The sequence below is a fragment of the Mobula hypostoma genome, chromosome 6 (assembly GCF_963921235.1).
Source record: "Mobula hypostoma chromosome 6, sMobHyp1.1, whole genome shotgun sequence".
NCBI lineage: Eukaryota > Metazoa > Chordata > Chondrichthyes > Myliobatiformes > Myliobatidae > Mobula > Mobula hypostoma.
Genome location: NC_086102.1, coordinates 114,981,797 through 115,002,476, shown reverse-complemented (window position 1 = coordinate 115,002,476; position 20,680 = coordinate 114,981,797). Strand labels below are relative to the sequence as shown.

At 43.8% G+C, this 20,680-nt stretch overlaps 1 protein-coding gene across 2 annotated transcripts in view; it reads right to left on the bottom strand.

Moving 5' to 3' along the window:
* acadl (acyl-CoA dehydrogenase long chain) overlaps window positions 1-20,680 on the bottom strand; it is a 119,920-nt gene that overhangs the window by 26,908 nt on the left and 72,332 nt on the right. For both annotated transcript variants that reach the window (XM_063051504.1, XM_063051506.1), the window contains exons 7-9: window positions 18,876-18,977; window positions 11,093-11,206; window positions 53-180 (exon numbers count right to left, since the gene is read on the bottom strand). In XM_063051504.1, coding sequence (XP_062907574.1) covers window positions 53-180; window positions 11,093-11,206; window positions 18,876-18,977 — 344 coding nt within the window. The remainder of the gene's footprint in view (window positions 1-52; window positions 181-11,092; window positions 11,207-18,875; window positions 18,978-20,680) is intronic.

The window sequence follows — 20,680 nt, the reverse complement described above, 5'->3', positions numbered from 1 at the left end:
AATAGAAAGGCAGATAATTGAAGCACACAGAAAATGAACGGAGCACACATACCAATATTTGGCCATGGACGCAGAAGCAGAATCCAGTTGCTTCCTCATGTGCAGCTGTAGGCAGCTGTCAATAAATGCTCGGCCCACACATGACTGGGTCTTAATTTCTGCCAGTTTGTGCTGTACAGTCTGCAAGAGAAGGAAAAGGAAATTCCTGATCATGATAAGACAGTAAATATTGAATATTCATGATACTGGATTTAAAAATTTCTAATGGCAAAATATCACCAACTTCCCATCTAACCCTTCTAGTAAGATGGCCGCACGCTTGATTGCAGCGGTCTCTGTGGGTCCAGCCAATGGTGTAATTGTTGATCCTTTACATCTTTCTAATGATCACAAGACACTGATGGATATTAAGAACATCAAGTATTCCAAGTCTACCTCACTAGCAAATTGTTGGACAGCAGAGGAGCTGCACAGCACTGCCTTATTGCATAGCATGTCACCCACCTGCCACAGCCACCCAGGGAAGGTGCTGGAAGTGGTGCGTGCTCCGTGGTCCAACAAATGGTGCAAATATTTATCTTAAATGTTTTTCTTCTGATCGCAACACCCTGATATACATTGGTAATATAATAAAACACCGCAAGTCCAGTTCATTGGTTCATTCGCGAGACCGAAGGTAGGGAAGCTGCATAGACTCAGTTGTTGCATAGACCATCGTCTGTTAGTCACCCAGGGGAGGAGGTTTTGGAGGGGCTGTGGGCACACTGGGTTGGGGGGGGTGGGGCCCGGGTGGCCCCTCCATTGGTGCTGCTCTCCAGTGTTTGCTCCAAAAAGACAAGCTGGGTTGCCTTCGTATGTCGGAGATGAGGAACTGCTGCGTGCTTGTTCTTGCAGAAATGTGGCTCCAGGCACCATCAACCTACAGGCCATGCCACTTTGAAACTTGCACTAGTATCATTTTTGTGATAGCATGTGCTATCCTAACTATATGTGTTGAGTGCTGTATGTGACTGTATACACTGTGTTTGCATCTTGGCCCAGGAGGAACAATGGTTTGTAAAATTGTATACACGTGTTTGGTTGAATGACAAATAAACTTGAACTTGAATGTACAAATATGGAGTGCTTCACAACATGAAATTCCTTATTGTAATACTGAGTGGGAAGTATCTGACATTTTAGTGGCTTCAAGGATGAAAAGAATTTAAAAGCATAGGTAGATGTAAAGCAGCAACCCCCTAACACTTTTGATTTTAATGTAATATATTAGCAATATTGCGTAAGTACTTTGTCATGCTTTATTGAATTGGCCCTCCCAATATCAATTGTTCTGAACTGCTGGAATTATAGAACATAGAAATATACAGCACATTACAGGCCCTTCGGCCCACAATATTGCGCTGACCAGGTAACCTGCTCTAGAAACTGCCAACAATTACCCTACCGCATAGCCCTCTATTCCTCTAAGCTCCACGTACCTAACAGAGTCTTAAAAACCCCTACTGTATCTGCTTCCATCACCACTGGCAGTGCAATCCATGCACCCAGCACTGTCGGTGTGAAAAACCTACCCCTGACATCCCCTCTGTACCTTCTTCTAGGCACCTTAAAACTATGCCCCCTTACGTTAGCCATTTCAGCCCTGGGAATAAGCCTCTAGCTATTCGCACGATACATGCCTCTCATCATCTTATACACCTCTATCATCATGTCACCTCTCATCCTCCGTCACTCCAAGGAGAAAAGGCCAAGTTCATTCAACCCATTCTCATAAGGCCAGCTCTCTAATCCAGGCGACATCCTTGTCAATCTCCTCTGCACTCTCTCCATAGTATCCACACCCTTCCTGTAGTGAGGTGACTAGTACTGAACACAGTACTCCAAGTGGGGTCTAACTAAGGTCTTATATAGCTGTAACATTACCTCACGGCTCTTGAGCTCAATCCCATGGTTGATGAATGCCAACATATCATATGGCCTTTTAACAATGTCAACCTGCACAGCAGCTTTGAGTGTCCTATGGACACAGACACCAAGACCTCTGTGATCCTCCACACTGCCAAGAATCTTACCATGAACACTATATTCTGTCTTCAAATTTGACCTACCAAAATGAACCACTTCATACTTATCTGGGTTGAACTCCATCTGCCACTTCTTAGCCCAGTTCTGCATCCTATTGATGCCCCGCTGTAACCTCAGTCAACCCTCCAGACTATCCACAACACCCCCAACTTTTGTGCCATCAGCAAACTTACTAACCCACCCTTCTACTTCCTCATCCAGGTCATTTATGAAAATCACAAAGAGGAGGGCTCCCAGAACAGATCCCTGCAGAACACCACTGGTCACCGACCTCCATCCACCCTTTGCCTTCTGTGGGCAAGCCAATTCTGGATCCACAAAGCAAGGTTTCCTTGGATCCCATGGCTCCTTACTTTCTGAATGAGCCTTGCATGGGTAACCATATCAAATACTTTACTGAAATCCATTCACACTACATCCACTGCTCTACCTTCCTCAAGGTGTCTTATCACATCCTCAGAGAATTCAATCAGGCTCGTAAGGCACAGCCAGCCCTTGACACAGACATGCTGACTATCCCTAATGAGATTATGCCTCTCCAAATGCTCATAAATCCCGCCTCTCAGGATCTTCTCCAATAACTTACCCACTACTGAAGTCAGACTGGTCTATAATTTCTTGGGTTATCTCTACTCCCTTTCTAGAACAAGGGAACAAAGTTTGAAAGCACAGGTGCTGTTCTCCCCCAGTAGGGATTAGTTTTTAGTTCCAAGTGCTCCTGCCATGTTTTGACACCCCGCAACCTTATCCTTCAATCTCTTTGAATTATGGAGGACAACATGTGTATAAGTGTCTCTCTCCAGCAGACTTCATCATGATCATCATGACTCCAGTATTTCTACTATTTTTAAATGTTTCTTAATTGTACATATGATTTTTTTTGTGTTCTATCACTGAGCAGCAGTGAACCAACTAATTGGCCTATCAGAGTTCTCTTTGGGAAATAGTTGACTTGATCAGCATTTCTGATCCGGCTATTGTTCATGATTGCACTTAATAAAAAAAAACTCCAATCCTCTGGTACTTCTCCCGCCCCTATTGATGATGCAAAGATCATCACCAGAGACTCAGCAATCTCCTCCCTCGCTTCCCACAGTATCCTGGGGTTTATCTCATCCAGTCCCAGCAACAACTTAAAACCTTCAACAGCTACAGCACCATCTCCTTCTTAATGTCTATTAGCGGGAGGAGAAGATGGCGGTGCAACGCAGCTTGCAGCGGCCATTCCGGTGGTGATGTCAAGTAGGGTGCCATGCACAATCCCGATTTGATGGAGACAGACGTGAGAGCACGGTGGAACATCTGGTGAAACTTCTGAAATGCCTGCATCGCTGCTGCTGCTGCTACTGCGTGATCCAGAATCTCCGGAGGGGAAGGCCCCGAGTCCTCGGTTTTGCTTATTGCTCGGCAGCCGGGGCGGGGTCAAAGCGCTCGGCAGGGGATGGTGCTCGGTGTCGGGAGGGCTGGTCAGAGGCTCGAAGTTTTCGGACGGACTCAGAGTCCGCTGCGGTCAGGAGCTTTCAATGGTGCTGCATCGGCAAGTTTGCGGCGCTTGGAAGTTCATGGCAGGGAGAGCTTCTCCCTTCTACTGTCTGCGTGAGATGATGGGGCTATCGGGACTTGGAGACTTTTTGTTACCGTGCCCACGGTCTGCTCTTTATCAAATTATGGTATTGCTTTGCATTGTTGTAACTATATGTTATAATTATGTGGTTTTGTCAGTTTTAATCTTGGTTTGTTCCGTGTTTCTTGTGATATCATTCTGGAGGAACATTGTATCATTTTTTATTGCATGCATTTCTAAATGACAATAAATGAGGACTGAGTGTCCTCATAATTTAACCTAATCTATATGCTCAAGCGTTTCAGTCCACTGTAAATTACCTCCACAATTGCCAAGGTCCTTTTCCCTAGTGAAAACTGAAGCAAAGTATTCATTAAGTATGTCCACTACCTCCTCTGACTCCATGCACATTTCCACTATCGCACCTGACTGATCCTATTCTCACAAGGTTCATCCTCTTGCTCTTCACATACTTGTAGAATGCCTCGGGGTTTTCCTGAATCCTGCTCACCAAGCCCTTCTCAAGGCCCTTTCTCGCTCTCCAAATTTCATTCTTCAGTTCCTTCCTGGCAACCTTGTAATTTTCTAGAACTCTATCACTACCTAGTTTCTTAAACCTTTCATAAGCTTTTCTTTTCTTAACTAGAAGTTCCACATCCTTTGTACATCATGGTTCTTTTACCCTATCACCCTTTCCCTGCCTCAATGGAACATACCTATGCAGAACGCTATGCAAATGTTCCCTGAACATCTGCCATATTTCTGCCATGCATTTCCCTGAGAATATTGGCCCCCAAGTTCCTGTCTAATAGCATCTTATTTTCCCCTACCCCAATTAAATGTTTTCCCAAATTGTCTGCTCCTATCCCTCTCCAGCACTATGGTAAAGAAGATAGAGTTGTGATCACTACCTCTAAAATGCTCTCTAACCAAGAGATCTGACACCTGATCAGGTTCATTTCCCAATACCAGATCAAATACAGCCTCTTCTCTAGTTGGCTTACATAGTGGTAATACCATATTTTCAAGTTCTTCTTGAAAGCTCAAATTGGTACTGGAGGAACTAATCACCTAATCAAGTCACGAGGTAGCATAGCCTGATCCCTTCCACTGTGAAGGACTTCAACCTGGCCAGCCTGAGGAAGTCTCTAATAGATTACCTCCAATACTTCCTCTGTGGAACCAGAGGAGCCAACACACTTGATACTGTTACACCATTGTCAACAATGCTTACCATGCCATTCCATCCCCACATTTCAACAAGTCTGATCACCTGGCTGTGCTTCTTTTCCCGGTATGCAGTCAGAGATTGAGAACTGCAATACCACAGGTGAAACTGAGAGGGTATGTTAAGGGGAGGCAGAGGAGTATTTATAGGACTGTTTTGAATCAGAGGATATTCATGGATTCATCTTCAGATCTGAATGAATATGCCACAGCCATCATGAACTTCATCAAGACCTGTGTGGATTGAGTGTGTGCTTTCAAAAACGTACCAGACAGACCCAAATCAGAAGCCTGGATGAACCAGGACATTTGGAATATGTCGATGGCTAGATCCATGGCGTTTAAGACCAGTGTTTCAGAATCCTACAAGAGGTCCAGGAATGACCTAAGGAAGGCCATTGAGCAATAAGTTAAGTCCGCATGAAATCAGGTATGCAATTGGAAGCACAATAACTGTAGCAGGGTTTGCGTGCCATTGCTTCCTACAAGGTGAAACTTAACAACACAAATGGCAGTGATGCTTCACTGGTACTCAGAAGCAGGGTGATGAAGTGCTTTGAGAGATTGGTTATGACTAGAATTAACTCCTGGAATAACAATCTTCTGGGCTCACCGCAATTTGCCTGCCACAATAGGTTTACAGTAGATGCAATCGCACTGGCTTACCACTCAGCCTTGGGACAGCAATACCTACGTCAGATTGCTGTTTATTGATTACAGCTCAGCGTACAACACCATCATCTCCTCAGTACTAATCAACAAGTTTTAAAACCTGGATCTCTGTATCTGCCTCTGCAAATGGAAGACCAGTCAGTGTGGATCAGAAGTAATATTTGCTCCTCAAAATCAACACAGAAGCACCTCAAGAATGCGTGCTTAGCCCATTGTTCTATTCTCCCTGTACTCATGACTGTCTGGCTAGGCACAGCTCAAACACCATCTATAAATTCAGCAATGGTACAACTGCTGTTGGCAGCATCTCAGATTGTAATGAGGAGGCATACAAGAGCAAGATTGATTAGCTAGTTGAATAGCGTCATAACAACAACCTTGCACTCAGCGTCAGACCAATTATTGATTGTGGACTTCAAAATGGGGAGGTCAGAAAAACACACAACAGTCCTCAGTGAGGGGTGAGCAGCTTGAAGTCCTAGGCATCAACATCTTTGAGGATCAGATCTAGGCCCAACATATTGATGCAAATATGAAGGCACAGCAGCAGCTATAGCTTCATTAGGTGTTTGACAAGATTTTGTTTGTCACCAAAGACTCCCAGAAATTTCTATAGATGTATGGTGGAGAGCACTTTGGCTGGCTGCATCACTAGTCAGAAGTCGGTGCCTCAAGAAGGAACCATGCACAGAATGCTGGAGGAACTCAGCAGGTCAGTCAGCATCTATGAAGCTGCTGAGTTTCTCCTGCATTTTGTGTGCATTGCTCTGGATTTCTAGCATCTGCAGGATCTCTTGTGTTTATGATGTGACCTAAGAAGGCAGCACCCATCATCAAGGACCCTCATCATCTGGGATATGTTTGATCCTCATTACTACCATTGGTGAGGTTTCTACAGGAGCCTGAAGACACACAGTCAAAATTTTAGGAACTCTTTCCACTCTGCCATCAGAATTCTGAATAGTCTATGAACCCATGAAGACTACCTTACCATTCCCCTTTTGCACTATTAATTTTTTGTACTTTATCGTAATTTTTAATGTCTCGTACAGTACTGCTGCCACAAAAACAACAAATTTTACAACATTCATGACATCTGTAATAATAAACTTGATTTTGAATACCCCAGTCAGGGTAAAGTTCATCTTAGAGGGGAACCTGCAATTCCCATGTACCTGATTTCCCTTGCCTTTTTGCTAGGTTTGGGATATATTCTCAGTTGCCTAAGCAAGTAATGCAATGTGTTTGTAGATGGAGCCAACGGGGCAGTGATAGTGATGGAATTGATGTTAAGGGTATTAGCTAATGTACAAGTCATGTGAACTACTTTGCCCAGAGTGGGTGAATTTGAGTTGTTGACACTTGCAGCTGTTCACTCAAACAGAGAGAATTCTAGCCTCTGATCTGATCTTGTAGCTACCATATTTGTGTCATTGGTGAAGACAGTCAATTCTTGTTGAACAGGGTTTTAAATAATCAGAATCTAGGAAGAGCAAAAGGGCAATGAAGAAAGTCTTCTTAAATTTCTGAGAGCGAGGAATGAAAGGGGATACAGATAGCAATTAATTTTATTCATGCACTCCACAACTCAGAGCCGATCTATAATTCGACAACTTTCACTTTTCACTTTGATAACTGGATCAACATAGAACTCTGAACAGTACAGCACAGGAACAAATCTTCAGTCCACAACACCGGCACCAAACATAATTCCAAATTAAACTAAATCTTTTCTGTTTTTATATTATCCATATCCCTCCATCACTCACATATTCATGCGTTTCTATCTAACAGCCTCTTAATCACTACTATTGTACCTACTTCCATCACTACTCTGGCAGCTCATTCTAGGCACCTACCCTTCTGTGTTAAAAACTCGACGGTCACATTTCCTCTAAACTTTCCCCCTCTCACCTTAAATTTATGCCCTTTAATATTTGATATTTTTATCCTACAAAAGAAAGAGTCTGACTGTCTACTCTCTCTATGCTTCTCATAAATTTATAAATTTCTATCACATCTTCCCTCAGACTCCAATACTCCAGAGAAAAATAGAAGGCTATGTAGGAGGGAAGGGTTCTTAAGACTGGATTAAAAGGTCAGCACTCCATGGGCTGGAGGGCCTGTACTCTGCTATAGTGTTCTATGTTCTAAAATAACATGTTTGCCCAACCTTTCCTTATACTATAACATGCCCTTTAATCCAGGCAACATCCTGGTAAACCCTTTCTAAACCTTCCACATATTTCCTGTAATGTGGTGAGCTCAACTGTACACTGCATCTCTACGTGGCCAAATGTAAGTTTTATAATGCTATTGAAGTATTTTATTAGATTTAATTATTTCATTTTGTGACAGAGTCACAAGACAGTGCATCTGACACCTTCCTGATCATAGTATGGGCTTGAACCAGCCAGCTTGAAGAACCTTCTGATAAACTACCACCAACATGTCACCTGTGAAACCAGAGGAGAAACATAATTACTGTTATACCACCATCAAAAATGTTTACCTTGCCACCCTACATCTGCATTTTGGCAAGTCTGATCACCTGGCTGTAGTTCTACTCTTGATGTACAGGAAGAGACTGAGGATCGTAGCACCAGTGATGAGGATCACAATGGTACGGTCAAGGGAAGCAGAGTAGTGCTTATAGGACTGCTTTGAAATGTAAGTTGGACCAAACTCAGGGATTCATCGTGGGATCTGAATAACAATATCATAGTTGTCACCGACTTCACCAAACCTGCAGGGATGAGTGCGTGCTTTCAAGAAGCCACACGCATTTTTTAAGATCCAAACCAGAAACCGTGGATGAACCAGGAGATATGTAATCTGCTGAAAGCTAGATCTGTGGTGTTCAAGACTGGCATTCAGAATCCTACAAGAAGTCCAAGTAGGGCCAACAGAAAGCCATCATAAGAGCGAAAAGGCAATTCTGTGTGAAGTTACAGACACAACAGAATGCACAGCAGCTGTGGCAGGATTTGCATGACATTACTTCCTACAAGGTGAAACTTAACAGCTTAAATGGCAGTGATTCTTTACTCCTTGATGAGGTCAACACCTGAAAGGAAGAATAACACTACCCCTATACAAATCCCCACAGCATCCCTGTGATCTGTCTTGGAAGCCAATGTGAGAACATCCTTCATGAGGGTGAACTCTCAAAGCATCAGGCCTCAACAGTATACCTGGCAGTGTGCTCACTGTCTGGCTGGAGGTTTCACAGACATCTTCAATGGAAGAGGCGGAACGGACTAATGATGGCGCCTAAACTGCGACTGCTTTGCTTGCATCTTCAGAAACAGTTCTACTTCCATCTTTAATATCCTTATTTTTCCCTTTCAGGGTTCTTTTGAAGACCCTGACCTGGAGTTATATAGGGACTTCGGTTCTTTGCGGGAATGGGACCCGCTTTTGGGGTTTCATAACCAGCCATTGTTGTTCAGCACGCCAAGGGCTCAACCTAAGAGTCTGGCTCCAATTTGGAAACGAGGATCTTGAGGCTCTGGAGACAAGTGGATCAAGGGTCGGTGTCATGGCAGGAGACCCGTGTGTCATCGGAGGAGTTGGAATATTTACGGCTGTGTGCCCAGAGACCCGAGATCTATGAGATCTTCCGGCACAGAGCTTGAAAAAAGCGACGTAACAGCCTTTTAACATCGTGAAACCAGCGAGTTGTTTGTTATGTCTCCCTGCTCGCTGGGAAAAGGGTGACACCTCCTTCCCCCTTATTAGGGGGAGAGAGAGAGAGACTGTGGTATGTTGAATACCGGGTGAAATGTGAAGTCTTTGGGGTAACTGCAAGTCTGTGCCTTTGCCATTGCTTTGCTCACGCTTGAGTGCTCAGTGGCGAGTGCCGATGCTTTTTTTTTGCCGGTGGGGGGAGGGAGGATTGTTGCTCGCTGCCACTTATGTACAGGAGGGAGGGAGGGGAGCTGGGGGGACTTTGGAGTTCCTAACATTTAACTGTCGTTCATACTTTGGGGCGCTCCTCTGTTTTCATGGATGGTTGTGAAGAAAAAGCATTTCAGGATGAATATTGTATACATTTCTCTGACATTAAATTGGAGTTCTGAACCTTTGAACTTCCCATTGCTGCAGATGTAGGGTCCCATCTACTTTTAAAAAGGCATCTATTAAACCAGTACCTAAGAGCAGGGTGAGCTGCCTCAACAACTGTCGCCCGGTGGCACTCTCATCTACTGTCCAGAAGTGCTTTGAGAAAGTAGTAGGTGCTAAAATTAACTCTTACCTGAGAAAGGACTAGGATCAGCTGCAGTTTGCTTACACCGCAACAGATCTACAAAGGACACAATCTCACTGGCTGTCCAGTTTGCTTTGGAACACAAATAACAACAAAACATATATCAGGTCGCTGTTCATTGATTACAGCTCACCATTCAATACCATCATCCCCCCCAGTATTAATCACCAAGCTTCTAAACCTGTGTGTCTGTACTTTGGTCTGCAACACGACCCTTGTTTTCCTTATCAGAAGACCACAGTCAGTACAGTCCAGTGGTAACATCTCCTCTTCACTGACAATGAACATATATGCTCAAGGACATGTGCTTAGTCTGCTGCCTACCTCACTATATTCATAGCTGTGTGGTTAAGCAGCACTTAAACATAATTTATAAATTTGCAGATGATACCACTGTTGTTGGTAATACCTCATATGGCAACAAGGTGGTGTACAGGTATGAGATAGAACAGATGGTTGATTGGTGTCACAACAACAACAATCCTGATTGTGGACTTCAGGAAGGGGAAGTTGGGAGAACATGCACCAGTCCTTATTGAGGGGTCAATGATTGAAAGGGAGAGCAGCCTCAAGTTCCTGGGCAACAACATCTCTGAGGATGTGCCCAGGGCCCAAGACATTAATGCAATCATGAAAGCAGCACACTAGCATCTCTATTTTTACCACAGGAGATCCTCTTTGTCACCAAAGACTTGCAAATTTCTAAAGATGTATTGTGAAGAGTATTCCGACCAATTACCTCACAGTCTGGTAAGGAGGCTCCAATGCACAAGACTGCAAGAGGCCATATAGAGAGGATTGTAGACTCTGTCAGTTCCATCATGGGCACAACCCTTCCTGTCCTCAAGAGGAGGTACCTGAAGAAGTTAACCATCACTAAGGACCCTCACCATCTTGGACCTGCCCTCTTCGTGTTACTACAATTGGGAAGGTGGTGTAGGAGCCTGAAGATCCATTCAATGATTCAGGTAAAGCTTCTTTCTCTCTTCCACCAGATTCCTAAACGGACCATCAACCCATGAATATTACCTCATTATTTCCTCTTTTGCACTTTTTAAACATAATTTGATGTAACTTTATGTCTTTGCACCGTGCTGCTGCCACAAAACAGCAAATTTCACATCATATAAGAGTGATAATAAGCCTGACTAGTTTGTTATATCCTCTTCGTTCATCAGGTCCTGTCAAAGAAGCCTCCCAATTCCTCCAGAGGCAGGTAACATATGAAGCACAATTCCATCCTTTCTCTGCTGTATTAAAGAATGCAAACTCACCTGCAAATCAGCAGTAGTTTTTCCAAAGGCTTTTCTCTGTCTCACATACTTCCTTGTTTCTTCAAACATGAATTCACAGTTGGCAAGGCCCATGTCTGCAATGAGCAATCGTTCCTAGAAACATAAAGGGTCAAAGGTTGTTTCAGACAGTAGTCATTTTACTGGCAACAACTTCTGACTGCTTTTGGTTATATAATAGTACAAATTCTACTCCTTCTAAAGACATCAAACCCAATCATACAAAAAGTTGGTCAATGGCAGGAATAAAGCTGTTGTTCAATGTTCTCCCCTCTCCTGATGGAATGGGTATTTTCCAAAATTTACCTAGCAGGTCTTAAGAAAGGGAAGGGAATCTCAAGTAGCATGAACCTATTTTCAGTCTTGGTTATACTGTATCCCACTCCAGTGAACCTGATGAACTTCTGACTTAGCAGAGACCTATAGTAGTCCGACATGGCAATATACCATCCATCCCTGCTAATTTGGTTCTGGGAGTAAAGCTCAGTACTTCTACCTGGGCAGCAACCTCTCCCCAGTAACTGGTCATACTATCATCACACTGGAATTAATTCTCAGGTGTTCTCAGTGCAGATCACTGCTCCCAAACCTTAATTTAACAACTCATGGACAGCTCCACTCCTAATGCTGGTAGTCAAAGACATATCACAGGGCACTGCTTAAGAATGTGATAAGTATAAATGTCTTGGAGGGCGCATTAATAAATGTATTGCTCACACAAAGGTCTAAAACTTTGAAAAACCTGTATACAGTGGCATGCAAAAGTTTGGGCACCCCGGTCAAAATTTCTGTTACTGTGAGTAGAAGATGAATTGATCTCCAAAAGTCATAAAGTTAAAGATGAAACATTCTTTTCAACATTTTAAGCAAGATTAGTGTATTATTTTTGTTTTGTACAATTTTTGAGTGAAAAAAAGGAAAGGAGCACCATGCAAAAGTTTGGGCACCCCAAGAGATTTGAGCTCTCAGATAACTTTTACCAAGGTCTCAGACCTTAATTAGCTTGTTAGGGCTATGGCTTGTTCACAATCATCATTAGAAAAGGCCAGGTGATGCAAATTTCAAAGCTTTACAAATACTCTGACTCCTCAAACCTTGCCCCAACAATCAGCAGCCATGGGCTCTTCTAAGCAGCTGCCTAGCACTCTGAAAATTAAAATAAATGATGCCCAAAAAGCAGGAGAAGGCTATAAGAAGATAGCAAAGTGTTTCCAGGTAGCCATTTCCTCAGTTTATAATGTTATTAAGAAATGGCAGTTAACAGGAACGGTAGAGGTCAAGTTGAGGTCTGGAAGACCAAGAAAACTTTCCGAGAGAACTGCCTGTAGATTTCTAGAAAGACAAATCAAAACCCCCGTTTGACTGCAAAGACCTTCGGGAAGAATTAGCAGACTCTGGAGTGGTGGTGCACTGTTCTACTGTGCAGCGACACCTGCACAAATATGACCTGCATGGAAGAGTCATCAGAAGAAACCTTTCCTGCGTCCTCACCACAAAATTCAGCGTCAGAAGTTTGCAAAGGAACATCTAAACAAGCCTGATGCATTTTGGAAACACGTCCTGTGGACTGATGAAGTTAAAATAGAACTATTTGGCTGCAATGAGCAAAGGTATGTTTGGAGAAAAAAGGGTGCAGAATTTCATGAAAAGAACACCTCTCCAACTGTTAAGCACAGGGGTGGATCGATCACGCTAAAGGCTTGTGTTGGAGCCAGTGGCACGGGGAACATTTCACTGGTAGAGGGAAGAATGAATTCAATTAAATATCAGGAAATTCTGGAAGCAAGCATCACACCATCTGTAAAAAAGCTGAAGATGAAAAGAGGACGGCTTCTACAACAGGATAATGATCCTAAACACACCTCAAAATCCACAATGGACTACCTCAAGAGGCGCAAGCTGAAGGTTTTGCCATGGCCCTCACAGTCCCCGACATCATCGAAAATCTGTGGATAGTCCTCAAAAGAGCATTGCATGCAAGACGACCTAAGAATCTCACAGAACTAGAAGCCTTTTGCAAGGAAGAATGGACGAAAATCCCCCAAACAAGAATTGAAAGACTCTTAGCTGGCTACAGAAAGCGTTTACAAGCTGTGATACTTGCCAAAGGGGGTGTTACTAAGCACTGACCATGCAGGGTACCCAAACTTTTGCTTCGGGCCCTTTTCCTTTTTTGTTATTTTGAAACTGTAAAAGATGGATATAAAAAAGTAATCTTGCTTAGAATATTAAAGAAATGTGTCATCTTTAACTTCATGCCTTTTGGAAATCAGGTCCTCTTTTACTCGCTTAGCTATTCACAGTAACAGAAATTTTGACCAGAGGTGCCCAAACTTTTAGAGTATATCTACTACACCACAGACTGGTATGGAAATACCAATGCCCTTGAATGGAAAATCCTACAAAAAAAGTAGTGGATAAACCCCAGCCCATCAAAGCTAAAGACCTCCCCACCACTGAGCACATCTAGGTTGTTGCAAGAAAGTATCTTCCATCATCAGGGACCTCCCACCACCCTGGTTATGCTCTCTTTTTGTTGCTGCCATCAGAAAGGTGGTACAGGACCCACACCACCTGGTTCAGGAACAGTTATTACCCCTCAGCCATCAGGCTCTTGAACCAAAGTGGACAACTTTATTTAACTTCACTTGCCCCATCACTAAACTGTTCTCATAACCTATGGGCTCAATTTCAAGGGTGTTTTATCTCATATTGCTTATTTATTATTTATTATTATTTATTTTTCTTTCTTTTTGTATTTGCAGAGTTTGTTCTCTTTCCCAAACAACAGGAATTCTGCAGATGCTGGAAATTCAAGCAACATACATCAAAGTTGCTGGTGAACGCAGCAGGCCAAGCAGCATCTATAGGAAGAGGTGCAGTCGACGTTTCAGGCCGAGACCCTTCGTCAGGACTAACTGAAGGAAGAGTGAGTAAGGGATTTGAAAGCTGGAGGGAGAGGGGGAGATGCAAAATGATAGGAGAAGACAGGAGGGGGAGGGATAGAGCCGAGAGCTGGACAGGTGATAGGCAAAAGGGGATACGAGAGGATCATGGGACAGGAGGCCCAGGGAGAAAGACGGGGGGGGGGGTGACCCAGAGGATGGGCAAGAGGTATATTCAGAGGGACAGAGGGAGAAAAAGGAGAGTGAGAGAAAGAATGTGTGCATAAAAATGAGTAACAGCTGGGGTACGAGGGGGAGGTGGGGCCTAGCGGAAGTTAGAGAAGTCAATGTTCATGCCATCAGGTTGGAGGCTACCCAGACGGAATATAAGGTGTTGTTCCTCCAACCTGAGTGTGGCTTCATCTTTACAGTAGAGGAGGCCGTGGATAGACATGTCAGAATGGGAATGGGATGTGGAATTAAAATGTGTGGCCACTGGGAGATCCTGCTTTCTCTGGCAGACAGAGCGTAGATGTTCAGCAAAGCGGTCTCCCAGTCTGCGTCGGGTCTCACCAATATATAAAAGGCCACATCGGGAGCACCGGACGCTGTATATCACCCCAGTCGACTCACAGGTGAAGTGATGCCTCACCTGGAAGGACTGTTTGGGGCCCTGAATGGTGGTAAGGGAGGAAGTGTAAGGGCATGTGTAGCACTTGTTCCGCTTACACGGATAAGTGCCAGGAGGGAGATCAGTGGGGAGGGATGGGGGGGACGAATGGACAAGGGAGTTGTGTAGGGAGCGATCCCTGCGGAATGCAGAGAGAGGGGGGGAGGGAAAGATGTGCTTAGTGGTTGGATCCCGTTGGAGGTGGCGGAAGTTACGGAGAATAATATGTTGGACCCGGAGGCTGGTGGGGTGGTAGGTGAGGACCAGGGGAACCCTATTCCTAGTGGGGTGGTGGGAGGATGGAGTGAGAGCAGATGTACGTGAAATGGAGGAGATGCGTTTAAGAGCAGAGTTGATAGTGGAGGAAGGGAAGCCCCTTTCTTTAAAAAATGAAGGCATCTCTCTTGAGGGAGATGTCTTCATTTTTTAAAGAAAGGGGCTTCCCTTCCTCCACTATCAACTCTGCTCTTAAACGCATCTCCTCCATTTCACGTACATCTGCTCTCACTCCATCCTCCCACCACCCCACTAGGAATAGGGTTCCCCTGGTCCTCACCTACCACCCCACCAGCCTCCGGGTCCAACATATTATTCTCCGTAACTTCCGCCACCTCCAACGGGATCCAACCACTAAGCACATCTTTCCCTCCCCCCCTCTCTCTGCATTCCGCAGGGATCGCTCCCTACACAACTCCCTTGTCCATTCGCCCCCCCCATCCCTCCCCACTGATCTCCCTCCTGGCACTTATCCGTGTAAGCGGAACAAGTGCTACACATGCCCTTACACTTCCTCCCTTACCACCATTCAGGGCCCCAAACAGTCCTTCCAGGTGAGGCATCACTTCACCTGTGAGTCGACTGGGGTGATATACTGCGTCCGGTGCTCCCGATGTGGCCTTTTATATATTGGTGAGACCCGACGCAGACTGGGAGACCGCTTTGCTGAACATCTACGCTCTGTCCGCCAGAGAAAGCAGGATCTCCCAGTGGCCACACATTTTAATTCCACATCCCATTCCCATTCTGACATCTCTATTCACGGCCTCCTCTACTGTAAAGATGAAGCCACACTCAGGTTGGAGGAACAACACCTTATATTCCGTCTGGGTAGCCTCCAACCTGATGGCATGAACATTGACTTCTCTAACTTCCGCTAGGCCCCAACTCCCCCTCGTACCCCAGCTGTTACTCATTTTTATGCACACATTCTTTCTCTCACTCTCCTTTTTCTCCCTCTGTCCCTCTGAATATACCTCTTGCCCATCCTCTGGGTCACCCCCCCCCGTCTTTCTCCCTGGGCCTCCTGTCCCATGATCCTCTCGTATCCCCTTTTGCCTATCACCTGTCCAGCTCTCGGCTCTATCCCTCCCCCTCCTGTCTTCTCCTATCATTTTGCATCTCCCCCTCCCCCTCCAGCTTTCAAATCCCTTACTCACTCTTCCTTCAGTTAGTCCTGACGAAGGGTCTCGGCCTGAAACGTCGACTGCGCCTCTTCCTATAGATGCTGCTTGGCCTGCTGCGTTCACCAGCAACTTTGATGTATGTTGCTTGTTCTCTTTCCCACACTGGTTTGTGCGGTCTTTCATTGATTCTATTAAGGTTACTGGATTTATTGAGTAATGCCGCAAGAAAATGAATCTCAGGGTTGAATATGATAATATGTACTTTGATAATAAATTTACTTTGAACTTGGGTTGCAAGTGGATACAGTAAGAATGCCAAAGGAATCAGAATCAGGTTTATTTTCACCGGCACGTGACGTGAAATTTGTTAACTTAGCAACAGCAGTTCAATGCAATACATAATCTAGCAGAGAGAGAAAAAAAAATAAATAAAATAAAACATAATAATAATAAATTAACAAGTAAATCAATTACGTATATTGAATAGATTTTTTAGAAATGTGCAAAAACAAAAATACTGTATATTCAAAAAAAGTGAGGTAGTGTCTAAAGATTCAATATCCATTTAGGAATTGGATGGCAGAGGGGAAGAAGCTGTTCCTGAATCGCTGAGTGTGTGCCTTCAGGTTCTGTATCTCCTACCTGATGGTAACAGTGAGAAAAGGGCATGCCCTGGGTGCTGGAGGTCCTTAATAATGGATGCTGCCTTTCTGAGACACCACTCCCTAAAGGTGTCCTGGGTACTTTGTAGGCTAGTGCCCAAGATGGAGCTGACTAGATTTACAACCCTCTGCAGCTTCTTTCGGTCCTGTGCAGTAGCCCCTCCATACCAGACAGTGATGCAGCCTGTCAGAATGCTCTCCACAGTACATCTATAGAAGGTTTTGAGTGTATTTGTTGACATGTCAAATCTCTTCAAACTCCTAATAAAGTTTAGCTGCTGTCTTGCCTTCTTTATGGCTACATCAATATGTTGGGACCAGGTTAGATCCACAGAGATCTTGACACCCAGGAACTTGAAGCTGCTCACTCTCTCCACTTCTGTTTCCTCTATAAGGATTGGTATGTGTTTCTTCGTCTTACCCTTCCTGAAGTCCACACTTAGCTCCTTCGTCTTACTGACGTGGAGTGCCAGGTTGTTGCTGCGGCACCATTCCACTAGTTGGCGTATCTCACTCCTTCTCGTCACCACCTGAGATTCTACCAACAATGGTTGTATCGTCAGCAAATCTGTAGATGGTATTTGAGCTATGCTTAGCCACACAGTCATGTGTATACAGAGAGTAGAGCAGTGGGCTAAGCACACACCCCTGAGGTGCACCAGTGTTGATTGCCAGCGAAGAGGATATGTTATCACAAATCCGCACAGACTGTGGTCTCCTGGTTAGGAAGTCAAAGATCCAATTGCAGAGGGGGGTACAGAGGCCCAGGTTCTGCAACTTCTCAATCAGGATTGTGGGAATGATAGTATTAAATGCTGAGCTATAGTTGATGAACAGTATCCTGATGTAGGTGTTTGTGTTGTCTTGGTGATCTAAAGCCATGTGGAGAGCCATTAAGATTGCATCCACCGTTGACCTTTTGTGGCGATAGGCAAATTACAATGGGTCCAAGTCCTTGCTGAGGAAACTGTGGTATACAGATCAGTTGGAGATAATGGCCAGTAAAATGGCAGATGGAGTTTAGCTCAAGCAAGTATAAGATGCTGCACTTTAGAAATCAAATGAAAAGGGAAGGTACACAGTTAATGGCAGGACCCTTAACAACACTGATGTACAGAGGGATATTGAGGTCCAAGTCCATAGCTCCCTTAAAGGCGCTGCACAATATGGTGGGAAAGGTGTATGGTAAGCTTGACTTTATTAGTCGAGGTTTTGAATTCAAGGGTCGAGAATTAATGTTGCAACTTTAGGGAACTCTACCTAGGCTACATTCAGTTTCAGTTGCCCCATTATAGGACGTTGAGGCTTTGGAAAGGTTGCAGAAGAGATTTATCATGGTACTGCTGGGATTGGAGGGCATAAGCTTGATAAACTTGGGTTGTTTTCTCTGGAGATGCAGAGACTGAGCACAGGCCTGACTGAAGTTTATAACATTTATGAGTGGCATAGATAGACAGTTGGTATCTTTGTCCTAAGTTCAAAATATTTAATTTTCAAGGGCATGCATTTGAGGTAGAAGGGGGAAAATTCAAAAGAAGAGTGTGGGCAAGATACGCCTAGAATACAGTGCCTGGGCTATTGGTGGAGGCAGATACGATAGAGGCATTTAAGAAGCTCTTAGATGGGCAGATGAATGTGCAGGTAATGGAATGATTGGGTCATTGTGTCACCAGGAGGGATTAGTGTAATGAGATATCATTATCTTAATTAGTTTGGCACAACACTGTGGGCCAAAGGGTTTGTTCCTGTGCTGCACTGTTCTATGTTCACTGAAGGAGTCAGGTTCAATTGCAAAATACTGTGGATTCTGAAAACTGTAAAGAAAATGCTATGTGCATTCAGCAGGGAGAAAGAGATTTCAGGTCAATGACCTATCATTGCCTGACCTGCTGAGTAGTTCCAGTAATTTGTGCTCACAATGTAATGTTTCACACAGAACTAGTGGATCTCTGTCTGCAGATAGGTCTGAAGCATTTTGTGTCAATATCTGGGGCTAGAAATGGGTTCTGCTGTGAGCTTTTCTATGATTGGATTTTCTTTTCTAGCACACAAAAGTGATAATAAGTCAGAAGGGATCTTGGAATATAAAAAGGATATAAACTGTCAAATCACAAACACAGCAATACATAAATGTGCAGCTGTTACCTGTGGAAGCTCAGTCATTAAATAGTAGAATCCTTTATTAACCTCTCCTAGTAGAGCATCAGCTGGCAAGCGGACATCCTCGAAGAAGAGCTCAGCTGTATCCTTCCCATTGAAAAACAACAAGGACATTTTCACGTCAATCAAGGCAGCAACACTTACAGCTTCTGTATCTTTTCCATTAGCTCAAAGAACATCAGTAAAGCTCAGTGCTTACGTTCAAATGACACAAGGAACAGACTAAATAACTGTTGAAACTGCAACAGAAAAGTTTTTTTTAAAAGGAGAAAATGTCCTACAAACACTCAACAAGCAGTGTATTACATAACCACGATCAAATATTTTCTATAAAGCTAGAGAAAGGCAAATTATCTTAAATCAATAAATCTAAAATTAGAAACCACCATGCTTAGAGATAACAGTATACCAAATGGACTTCAATATCACGCTTTTAGATGCCTGCATAAAGGAGATTTTACAGTTTCTGGAGGCAATGTGTGGAAGAGATATAAATCAGATCCCCAGCATTAGAGACTTGATTTAGCTGGAATCTAGATAAGTGGATTAGACACTTGAATAGACTCAATAATTGCATCCATAGCTGTACGAAATAGCCTAAGCCAAACATTTAATGATCCTTAACAAGAAATTCCTCCGCATGGGTGGCCATTTATTTTTGAGACTCTGCTTCTTAGGAAATATAGAAATACAATGGAAATATAGTTGCCGGGTGACCAAAACTGGGAGATGACAGTAAGAACAGTTAAAAATGGAAAGAAGATGTAGTACAGTTAATCAGGGACGAGATCAGCAGAGTGCTGAGAAATTAACTTGTCTCAGCAGTTCATGATGTAGAAATAGAATCGTTTTGGGCAGAGATTGTGAACAGCACAGGACAGAAATCGTTCAGAGGGATTATTTATAGGCCACAAAACAGAACTTGCAACATAAATAAGGAAGTTAAAAGTGTGTTTGGATCGGTTATATTGTATAGGGGTGGGGATGGTAGAAGGGAAGGGTACAACAATCAGCATAGATACGGATAAATCCCTGGAGCCTAACAAAGTGTGTCCTGGGATGATATGGGAAGAGAGAGGAGACTGTAGGGCCTTCGCAGAGATTTTTGTACCTTTGTGAGCCACAGGTGAGGTACTAGAAGACAACAGGATAGCTAACGATATTCCTGTATTTAAGAAGGGCTGCAGAGATAAGTCAGAGAATGACAGGCCAGTGAGCCTTACATCAGTGCAGGGAAAGTTACTGGAAGAGATTTTGAGGGGATAGATTTATTTTTATTTGGAATGGCAAGGAATGATTAGGGATAGACAGCATGCATTTGTGTGTGGGAAATTGTGACTTACAAATGAAATTGAGTTTTTTGAAGAAATGATCAAGATTGGTGAGGTCAGGGTGTAGATGTTGTCTAAGACCATTAACATAGGAGAAGAATGAGTCCATTCAGCCATGGCTGATTTATTCTCCCTCTAAGTCATAGAGAAGGACAACACAGAAATGTGCCTTTCAGCCCATCTAGTCTATGCCAAGCCATTTAAACTGCCCACTGCCATCGACCTAGACCAGACTCCTCCATACCCCTACTATCCATGTAACTATCCAAACTTCTCTTAAACGTTGAAATCAAGCTCGCGTACACCACTTACGCTGGCAGTTCGTTCCACACTCTCACAACTCTCTGAGTGAAGAAGTTTCCCTCATGTTCTCCTTAAACTTTTCATCTCTCAGCCTTAACCCATGACCTCTAGTTGTAGTCCCACTCAATCTTGGTGAAAAAAGCCTGTTTGCATTTA